Raw genomic sequence first — 11358 nt, forward strand, 5'->3', positions numbered from 1 at the left:
GGGTCTCACGGCTTGGCAGGGAAAGCACATGCTCTGATGAATAATTAAGAAGCAGAGTCTTTTCATAGGATAAGAAAACTCAGCTATGAATAATAATGAGAAACTGACACGTCATCACTGGACAGATCGGCGTTAAGTCAGCGATTTTTATCCCACCCCAAAAATTATTTTAATCCCTGAAGATAAAATTAGCTGACAAAAGCTCAAAATTATCCAGTTTCCCCCCACAATTACAGCGGACAGGTTGTCTTAACTGGTGCTCAACACACAAATCTGTTTCTTTTGAAAAAAAAGTACACCAGGGTGTCTTGAACCTTAGTCTTACTATCTATGGAGGATGAAGAGAGCTCTCTGAGTTCATCTAAAATATCTTGATTTGTGTTCATGAGAGGAACGAAGGCCTCAGGTGATTGGAACAGCATAATGTAGTTAACAAGTTTTTCTTTTAGGTTGAACTAACCCTTTAAAATTAAAACTTCATAAAAAATAAAGTCGAAAAAAAATCAAGCAGACATTAAAATAAGCTATGTCATCATAACGAACCTGAAACTCATCCTGTAGCTTCTTTTCGATCCATTCAGTCACATGACAGAAAGTCACCTCTCGCTCTCCCAGTTTGGGTCTAACTCTTAAATCGAGCTTTGGGGGTCCGCAGAAGCTGTACCTGAGAGACAAGCAACAATAGACATGATTATTGGACTAATAGACATGTCCACAAACCTAATATGTAACTATTTTCTCTAACTAAAAAAATTAATAATGTAGCCAAAAAACACAAAGATTTAATCACGTGGATAAAACTGGGATAGCTGATTTGTGTTTTTATATGAGCATGAATGTGTTTTTATATGAAATAACTTAATGTTACAGGATGTTTAATCTGTGGTACATTTTTAATGTTGTGTTAGCTGATTTGTTTGTCTTAAAATATTGTGTTAGTTCTTTGAAGTCTATTGCAGGACTAGATGATCATACATGTGTGTTGCTTATGAATCTTCATGGATTAGCTTTGACCTTTACAAAATGGCGGATGAATGATATACAGCAGCCCAGAGAAACAACCACTAATAAGGTACAGTATGTGTATATCGCTTTCAGAGCCGGCTACTCTCACACAAACAGGTGTGATTAGAAATGCCACTTAATAGTCATATAATAGGTATGGTACATTTTAGGCATGATACTTAATGCAAGTTATGTATTTTCTCACATATACAGTAGTGTAGTCACATTATTGTGCAAAAGATGTGTGTTTAATTGTGTTAAACTGAATATGCAAATCTGCATATAACAACTATTAGCTTTTCTTCCTGTTTAATCATAATCACCTCAAGAAAATTACATGAAATAACTTTATTTAGATTTGATGGTTACCTAAACATTCTGTTAAAAATAAATATTACAAATCTGTTTTACTCTGTTAAAATTATCAAAATTAATGTGGAGAAAGTCACTTTCATGACCATATTCCTTAGTACATTTCCCCAAAATTACAAAGTAAGTTTTACTTCAAAATGTAATAATTTATTTAATCTTTTTTTTCTGGATCTTTTTGTCAGATAATTGTATCCATACTTAATTTTTATACTGTATTTAAATTGTATACACTTGCAATGTTCTAAATTGCAAATATAGTTAGATCCATAAATATTAGGACAATTCTATTCTATTCATAAATAATTCTATTCATAAATATTTGGCTCTACACCAACACATGGGATTTGAAATAAAACAAACAAGATGTGCTTTAACTGCAGACTGTCAGCTTTAATTTGAGGGTATTTACTTACAAATCAGGTGAACGCGGTAGGAATTACAACAGTTATTGTTATTGCATATGTGCCTCCCACTTGTTAAGGGTTCGAAAGTAATTGGACAATTGGCTTCTAAGCTGTTCTATGGCCAGGTGTTTGATATTCCCTCATTTTACCAATTACAATGAGCAGATAAAAGGTCCAGAGATCATTTCAAGTGTGTTGTTTGCATTTGGAATCTGTTGCTGTCAACTCTCAAGATCCAAAGTGCGTTCACTATCAGTCAAGCAAGCCATCCTTAGACTGAAAAAACAAAACAAACCCATCAGAGAGATATAAAAAAACATTAGACTTGGCTAAAACAACTGTCTGGAACATTCTTAAAAAAGAAAGAACACACCAGTGAGCTCAGCAAAACCAAAAGACCTAAAAGAGCACAGAAACAACTGTGGTGGACGACCAAAGAATTCTTTCCCTGGTGAAGAAAACACCCTTCACAACAGTTGGCCAGATTAAGAACACTCTCCAGGGGGTAAGTGTATGTGTGTCAGAGTCAACAATCAAGAGAAGACTTCACCAGAGTGAATAACAGAGGGTTCATCACAAGATGTAAACCATTGGTGGGCCTCAAAAGGAGGAAAGGCCAGATTATAGTTCTTTAAAAGACTATGTTAACATGGACAGCAATAATTAAATTTAAATGCAATTAAGACAATACTCTGATTAAGAGTTAACCATTTAAACAGCGATTTTCGATTAATTTAATCAGATGAAGGTCATTATCGAACTAAAGAGAAATCGGATAAAGATGTGTGGAGTATGCCGATTTTAGTCGCATTATTAAAGTGCATTACAGACATGTAAACATCTTAATCAAATTACTACCGTCATGTATGACACACACACACACACTGCTTGAAACACACACGGCTGATTGACACTCTCTGCACCTACTCAGTCAGTGCAGACAACAAACAACTGCATCGTAATATGAGAGGTTTTTTTTCTTGTATTCAGCATGTGGTATGTACTTCCATTAAAACAACACTCTTCCAGCAGTTCATAAGGCATGCATGAAATGTTTGTGAATGAAAGTGAAAGTGCAAAACGCAAGTCAACAAATTAAAAATGCAACACCCGAAATTCCATGAAACTCCGGAAGAAAAGCCGATAGGACGGTGATGCAATGACGTTAATCGAATTATTGCTATAACATGTAAAACAGGATCATGAAAGTAACACTCAAAAAGCAACTCATGTAAACACCTTAATCTTATTATTCTCAATTAGAATAAAGCGAATAATTTGATTACTGATGTCCATGTAAACGAAGTCAAAGCCCTCACAGTGCTGGAACAACATCCTATGGACAGATGAGATCAAGATCAGCTTGATGAGAAGAAAAGAGTATGGAGAAGAAAAAGAACTGCTCATGATTGTAAGCAGTGAAGCATGGTGGTAGTAGTGACATGGTGTGGGCACGTATGGCTATCAATGGAACTGGTTCTCTTGTGTTTATTTATTTCTTGTATGTATTTATGTATGTATTTATGTATTGTATGTATTTTAGTGTTCAAGGCAATATTGTCTACTCATATAAGTCAAATGCTTACAAAATCATTGGACGGCGCTTCACAGTGAAGTTGGAGAATGACCCAAAGCATACTGCAAAAGCAACCAAAGAGTTTTTGAAGGGAAAGAAGTGTAATGTTATGCAATGGCCAACTCAATCACCTGACCTGAGTCCAACAAAACTGAAGGGAAAATGACCCGAGAACAAGCAGAAGATGAAGACGGTTGCTGTAGAGGCCTGGCAGATCACCACCAGGAATTAAACCTAGTTTCTAGTGATGTCTCTGTGTTCCAGACTGTAATAGACTGCAAAGGATTTGCAACCAAATATTAAAAAGTGAAAATTAGATTTATGATTATTATTCTGTCCAATTACATTTGGTTCCTTAACAAGTAGGAGGCACATATGCAAGTTGTTGTAATTCCTACAGCAATTACCTGACTTGGACGTAAATACTCTCAAATTAAAGCTGACAGTCTTCAGTTAAAGCACATCCTGTTCGTTTAGTTTCAGATCCATAGTGTTGGTGTGTACAGCCAAAATGTTAGAATTGTGATGTTGTCCAAAAATTTATGGACCTAACTGTGTATTATTATAAATAGTAAATATACATATTTTATCTACCACAAATGCTTGTGTGTACACATCATATTTAAAGGACAACACATGTAATTACAAAATTATGTACTGTGTAAATAACATATGTCTTAGGTCCTGTCCAAGCATGCCAAAAAAGCACATATAAGTTCAATTATATTTACACCTTTTTACATACACATTTACATATTAACCAATTTTCTATTGCAATTAACTATGCTGAAGCATTGCTTTCAGGTTTTAGTTAAGTATATATTTTATTTAAATATATATATATTATTTACTATTACTTATATACAAAATAGTATTTTATTTACATAATAACATCTCTTTTCAAAATAAAAAGATGCTTCAAAATTCTGCTCCTCGTTTCTTTACCTGAAACATGTATAAAAAAAATCTTCTGATCGGCATGATAACATCTCTGAACTCATCAAGCACAGCCTGTTGACAGTGTGACTCTAATCCCTAAAACCCAAATTGAAATTTAATTAAGACGAAGCTAAACCTTCAAGAGCGTCTGACACCAAACTTTTAGAAGCAAGATTGCTCTGAATAATCTTTCCAAACATCGTGTAAGCTTATGCAAAGCTTCGGTCCCTAATGCAACGTTAACAGCGTGTGCTCAGATCTTTGTGAGAACAGCTCGTACCATATTCTGTCAGTAGGGGGAGGAGGAATGTTGACGACGAGGGTTCCTGAGAGCTCCTGCACTTCCACCGCAAGCAGCAGAGGAGTGTTGGACATTTCTTCGATCTTCTTTTTTATGTACTCGTTTTCTGTGGCCTTCTGGAAATACTTCGACTTGGCAATCTTGTCGACGAATTTTAAAATCCGCCTGCTTGTGCTGCCTCCGGCTGCAGCCCTGTGGAAAGCAAAGTCAATATTTTATTAGATGGCCTTGATTTACTTCAGGCAGCAACAATTGTCTCATGGAAGACACAGAGATTGTGTTTTTAGCCATGATTCACCCAAAATTGATGTTGTTTATTACTCCTTTGACTGGGAGATGGGGACTCTTTTCTTTACATTTAGGGGGCTCTTTTCTATACATTTAAACAATAACAATAAATGCTGGGTTTGACTCTCATCCTCCTTCAAACATCATGAACAGTAAAAGATCTTGAAAATCATCGTCGATTCAGATTGACTCAAGATATGAGACAAATAAATAAATATCTGTGCCTCAGATATTAAGAACAGCCTCATAAACAAGAGTGCTGTTTTCCCATCACATTTGCAAAAGTCATATTCATTTAATTCAATACGCAAGAAGTTAAAGAGGTGATTCCTATTTTAAACCCAGAACAGTGTCTACCTTTGCTCTGCTTTGCCTATGAAAATGTTTCCAAACAGAACTCTATAAAGATGCTGTCTCCATGCAACACAGAAAGGTTTTTAAGAGAATGAATAATTTTAATGAAGGACACGATTTGTCTGAATTCCTTTCATACTAATTCTGCTTTTGCAATGTTTGCAATGTTTTCAAAGTGCACTGCGAAGGGAGCGCAATTGTAAATATAAAGATCGCTAAAACTGAACTGTAAAAATACTTTAAAAGCAAATTACACCTAAGAGAGATGATTTTAATGTTTTTTTTTAATATATATATTCAAGTTTAAATGTCAGAATGTTCTAAGTGAATAGGGCAATTGGAATAGAACACAGCCAGAAACTATGTTTCTAACTACAGCTCTAGAGGTGTAGTCGCAAGCATACAAGTTTGCAACGCAGTTCACGAATGTTCATTAAAATAATGGATTTGGGAAAAGCCAAATCGACGAACAATGCAACTTGCGACTTCAGATGGCTAACAATGGTTTTCGGAAATGAACCCCAGATAGACTTCACTTGTTTTATTACTGGATGAATCAGCCTTTTGGAACGAATGTTTGAAATGCACAATTCATTGACAAATACCTCATATTGGTATATCAACTGCCTCTGAAACAACCTGTATTTTTAAATGCTGAAAGTTACTTACAAAATTTATTACTCTATTTGCAGATTGCAACCTTTTAACAATTTAATCATATAGCTCTAATATTCATATGTTCTGTCTCTTTAACAATAATGAAAAGACATTTCCAAATTGCAAATTGCCCTAATTGTTTAATCATTTATTTATTTAAAAACGCTGATTCACCCAGGAAGAAAGCAAGAGTAGATACTACATTTAAATCTTAGATTACTTTGCAACTATTAAAAGTATATTCTGTGCAGTTAGGCATGAATATAATTTATGTTACATCTCCATAGCTTGTGAAAACAAAAAACATAGCATACATTAATCGTTTAAATTTATAGTAGGTTATTTATTAAGAAATCCATCTGTACTGTACATTACATCAGCTTGTTGGTTAGAAAATTTCTGCAGTGGTTTGCATGTGTCAAATTGTAAAAGTAGACTTTTCAAAAAAAAAAACAATATCCTACTAAATAATAATAATAACAACAACAATAATAATAATAATAATATTATTAATAATCATCATTAATATTTAAAGTATTTTTTTCATTTCCTAATAAATATTAAATTTAATTTCTTAAAAAAAATTGCCTTGTTATTTATTTATTTATATGATTTATATTTGATATTAGAATGTGTTAGCTTTTTAAAGTGATTCTATTTTTTAGAATAAAATATAGAATATTCTCAATATTTTTAAAGTAGACGAAGGTCTTATATGTGCTGTTTACATACATTTAAATGCATGTTTTTACCAAAACTAATTTTGGATTTATTTTTTTTAATGTGTGCATGTAAAACAATATCATTTGCACAAAGAAATAATGGGGTTTTTCTCTAAAGAAGGTGTTACCGTCTTGTTTCGAGCATCATTATGGGTACTTTACGTTATAACTAACGTGGTTTAGACGATGGATCGGTGACAGAGAAACTACGTTTGGGGAAACACTCGTCACTACATTGTTCTTTCCCCAAAGAATGCATCGGACTATGATAGTTCAGCTGCAGGTTATGTCGTTGTTTGGGAAATGCACCCCTGATTGAGTCTGTTAAATCCCTCATAAAGAAAGAGCTTTTAAAACAAATATTGTATAGTATGTAACAAACAGACTGCTGCAAATAAAAATATGTGAAAATTGTGACCTCTCTTTTTAAATAAAAGTATGGCTGATTTATACTTTTGCGTCAAGCGTGTGCGTATTCTCCGGTGAAGCCTTCGCACATTTGCCTAACCCTTGCCAACGCTGATACCAACGCTGATGCGCACTTCTCAAAAAATTTAACTACAAATGACGCTTCCTACAAGCTCTGTGATTGGTCGACTTGGTAACTGTGACGAGTGCGGAGAAGCACGAGCCAGATGGAACAAGTGTCGAATCCCATAGAGGAGCTCCAGATGGAAACTTTTGATTTGTGTTTACCTTATGATTAAAGTTGTTGAGAGTCACGTGGCTGTCAGTGTTGTTGTTTTTATGTCAACATCTGGGCGGTCACATGATCATGGTCATCGGTCGCCTAGTACCGCTCAGCTGATTATCAGTGCTCCAGGTGTAGCGCATTAATGTGGCTATAAATGTTCAGCATTCCTGTCTCACCTTGTCAGTTTGTTGTCCTCACTTGTCTTTGTATCTCTGTCAGGCTCTCCCCGTTGAGTTCGCTGGTGTTGTGCGCTGGTTGAAGTTATCTCCGATGAACTTTGATTCGCTCTGTTGACTGCGATTGAGGTTCTCTCCTATGAACATTTGATTCGCTCTGTTGACGGGGAGTGAAGTTCTCTCCGATGAACATTTAATTCGCTCTGTTGACGGGGAGTGAAGTTCTCTCCTATGAACATTTGATTCACTCTGTTGACGGAGAACTATTTGCTCCTTCATCTACTTTTTGTGATCATCTGACTTCCACCCAGCCAGCTTCTCATTGTTCTGTTTTTGTCACTTCTGTGTTGTTAATAAACTGTTGCTTGCATTTGGGTCCCCATGTCTTCTTTGAACAGTGTGACAGAACGAACTGACCATTATGGACCCAGCAAGCACATCGGAGATTCAGGAGATCCTGTCCCGCAGCGCCGCTCGCTTAGATCATCAGGATCAGCAAATGAAAGTTATCAGCCAAGCCATTCAAGCTCTGGTAAACCAAGTCTCCGAACTCACCACCCAAGTCCTTCGTCTCAGCTCGGCTCTTGCTGCCGGATCCGCTCTGCCGCTTCCTCTCGTTGATCCACCAGCCAGTCCAGTCGTCAGTGAAAGCCGCTCCAGCGAACCACGACTACCTCCGCCGCAGAGTTACGCGGGCGAACCCCATCTATGCCGAGCCTTCCTAGCTAAATGCTCACTGTATATCGCTCTCCAGCCTTCATCTTTTCCCAGCGAGCAGAGCAAGGTGGCATTTTTGATTAATCTGCTCACAGGTAAGGCGGCATTATGGAGAACTACGGTATGGGAGAACAAGAATCCTTGTTGTAACACCTTCAAAGCATTTTCGGACGAACTCAAGGTGGTTTTTGATCAAGCGGCTTCAGGCAGAGAGGCGTCCAGAAAGCTGGCAGAGCTCCGTCAGGGAGATCAGAGTGTCGTGGACTATTCCATCGAGTTTCCAGCGAGGCGCAGTGGGACATGTTTTTTCATGGTCTAGCGGAGCACATTAAGGATGAGATCTACGCGTTGTAGTTGCCTAAAACGTTTGAAGGCCTTATCAATCTGGCGGTAAGAGTGAACAATCGTCTTCAACGCAGAGGATTTCACAAGGAGCCCCGCCTTCAGCGTTTGGCTTCGCAGTCCTGTGTTCAAGAGGCAACGCCCCCTGAGCCGGAGCCCGAAACCATGCAGATGGGAAGGTTTTGTCTTTCTTCGGAGGAGAGACGTCGTCGACGTACTGGGGGGTTGTGTATGTACTGTGGAGTTGGGGGTCATTTTGTGGCTTTTTGTCCGGCCAAAAATAATAAGCCATCTATGGGTAAGAGTTTATTGGTGGGTGAAATTATGCCCAAAAAGAACTCACCTAATATGACTTCCTTACTTATCAAACTGTGTTTTAATTCCATTCCTCACACATGCCACGCCCTCATCGATTCCGGAGCCGAGGGGAATTTTATTGATTCTAAATTAGCGAACAGTCTGAACATGCCTGTTTCTCCTCTTTCTTTACCTATAGCGGTGCACGCCCTTAGTGGACTGTCCCTTCCAAATATCACACACATTACTGCTCCCATAAAACTCATTACTTCTGGAAATCAAACACAACTCATTACATTTTTTCTCACTGACACCACTGATACTTCTGTCATTCTGGGACATCCGTGGTTAATGTTACATAAACCTCACATTAATTGGGGGCATAATGCAGTTTTTTCTTGGAGTGAGAGCTGTCATGAATCTTGTTTATTGTCTGCTTGTTCTAATGTTCCTTGTTCTGTGTTTCAGGAGGAGCAGGTGGATCTATCAAACGTGCCCCATGAGTACCATGACCTGAAGAGAGTGTTCAGTAAGTCTCGGGCTGCTTCTCTACCCCCTCACTGCCCCTATGACTATGCTGTAGACTTATTGCCAGGTACGTCTCCGCCTAAGGACAAGTTATATTCGCTGTCTGTTCCAGAGAGGGAGGCTATGGAGAAATATATTTCTGATTCTCTAGCAGCCAAGATCATCCGCCCGTCTTCTTCACCGGCGGGGGCAGGATTTTTTTTTTTGTGAAAAAGGATGGTTCTCTTCATCCGTACATTGACTATCGAGGGCTTAACAGCATCACGGTTAAGAATACGTATCCTTTGCCTCTGATGTCTTCAGCCTTCGAGCGCCTGCAGGGGGCAAACCTTTTCACTAAATTAGATTTCCGCAATGCTTATCATTTGGTTCGCATAAGACCCGGCGATGAGTGGAAAACAGCTTTTAACACCCCTAGAGGGCATTTTGAGTACTGCGTTCTGCCCTTCGGCCTTTCTAACGCTCCGGCTGTTTTTCAGGCACTCGTCAATGACGTGTTGAGAGATATGATAGATCAGTTTATCTATGTCTACCTGGATGACATTCTGATTTTTTCTCACTCTCTCCAGGAACACGTTCAGCACATCAGGCGAGTGTTGCAGAGGCTGTTAGAGAATGGGCTTTATGTCAAGGCGGAGAAATGCGTTTTTCATGCACAGTCAGTTCAGTTTTTGGGGCATATCGTGTCGGTCGAGGGGATGCGCATGGATCCAGAGAAGATTCTGGCTGTGGTAAATTGGCCAACCCCAGATTCCCGTAAGGCCCTGCAGAGGTTTCTGGAAATACCAATTTTTACCGGCGTTTTATTTGCAATTTCAGCCAGCTCGCCGCACCTCTGACTAACTTGACCTCCTCCAAAAAAAAACACTTCTCGGCAGTTTGTGGTGGAGGTCGATGCGTCCGAGGTCAGGGTCGGAGCTATCCTGTCCCAGCGCTCTGCCTTGGACGGCAAGATCCATCCCTGCGTGTATTTTTCACATCGCTTATCTGCTGCAGAAAGAAATTACGACATTGGTAATCGAGAGTTGCTGGCCGTAAAGCTTGTGTTGGAGGAGTGGCGACATTGGTTAGAAGGTTCTGGGGTGCCTTTTATCATTTGGATCGATCATAAAAATCTTGAATACATCAAATCCGCCAAAAGACTAAACTCTAGGCAGGCTCGGTGGGCATTATTTTTTGGACGATTTATTTTTTCAATCTCGTACAGACCAGGTTCTAAGAACATCAAGCCTGATGCGTTATCACGTCTTTTTGATCGCTCGGATCTTACGTCATCTCCAGATCAGGTGCTTCCGCAGAGGGTTTTTGTGGCGAATATTTCTTGGGAAATCGAGTCGCGGGTCCGCACAGCCCTGGATGGGGTAACACCCCCGATCAGATGCCTGCCGAGTCGATTATTTGTGCCAGAGGATCTACGGTCCGACGTTATCCGGTGGGGTCATTCCTCCAAAGTAGCCTGTCATCCGGGGATGAGTCGCACATTATTCGTTATTAAACAAAGATTCTGGTGGCCAGTAATGGCTCGTGATGTGCGCGATTTTGTTTTGGCTTGCTCTGTCTGTGCCGCTTCTAAGTCTTCCAATCATCCAACTGCTGGACTCCTTCAACCGCTGTCAGTGCCTTCAAGACCCTGGTCACACATCTCGCTAGATTTTGTTACGGGTCTTCCATCTTCTAACGGCAACACAGTGGTTTTAACCGTGGTGGACAGGTTCTCGAAGGCTGCTCATTTTGTCCCTCTGCCCAAATTACTGTCAGCCAGAGAGACAGCGGTTGCTGTCATTGATCACGTCTTTCGCATTCATAGCCTCTCGACAGACGTGGTTTCGGACAGGGGGCCTCAGTTCGTCTCTGAATTCTGGAGAGAATTCTGTCGTTTATTGGGGGCTACTGTTAGTCTTTCTTCTGGTTTTTATCCCCAGAGTAACGGTCAGACCAAGAGAGCCAATCAGGATCTTGAGCGCACATTGCGATGTTTGGTCTCGC

General features: G+C 39.1%; 1 protein-coding gene across 5 annotated transcripts in view; it reads right to left on the reverse strand.

Moving 5' to 3' along the window:
• tex2l (testis expressed 2, like) overlaps positions 1–11358 on the reverse strand; it is a 49367-nt gene that overhangs the window by 2704 nt on the left and 35305 nt on the right. For 4 of the 5 annotated variants that reach the window (XM_073918376.1, XM_068218667.2, XM_021472514.3 and 1 more), the window contains 2 exons: positions 4577–4789; positions 544–664 (listed from right to left, as the gene is read on the reverse strand). In XM_073918376.1, coding sequence (XP_073774477.1) covers positions 544–664; positions 4577–4789 — 334 coding nt within the window. Of the gene's footprint in view, positions 1–543; positions 665–4576; positions 4790–6676; positions 7551–11358 lie in introns of those variants that run through there. The other variant, XR_012387948.1, reaches the window with a different exon arrangement.

The sequence above is a fragment of the Danio rerio genome, chromosome 12 (assembly GCF_049306965.1).
Source record: "Danio rerio strain Tuebingen ecotype United States chromosome 12, GRCz12tu, whole genome shotgun sequence".
NCBI lineage: Eukaryota > Metazoa > Chordata > Actinopteri > Cypriniformes > Danionidae > Danio > Danio rerio.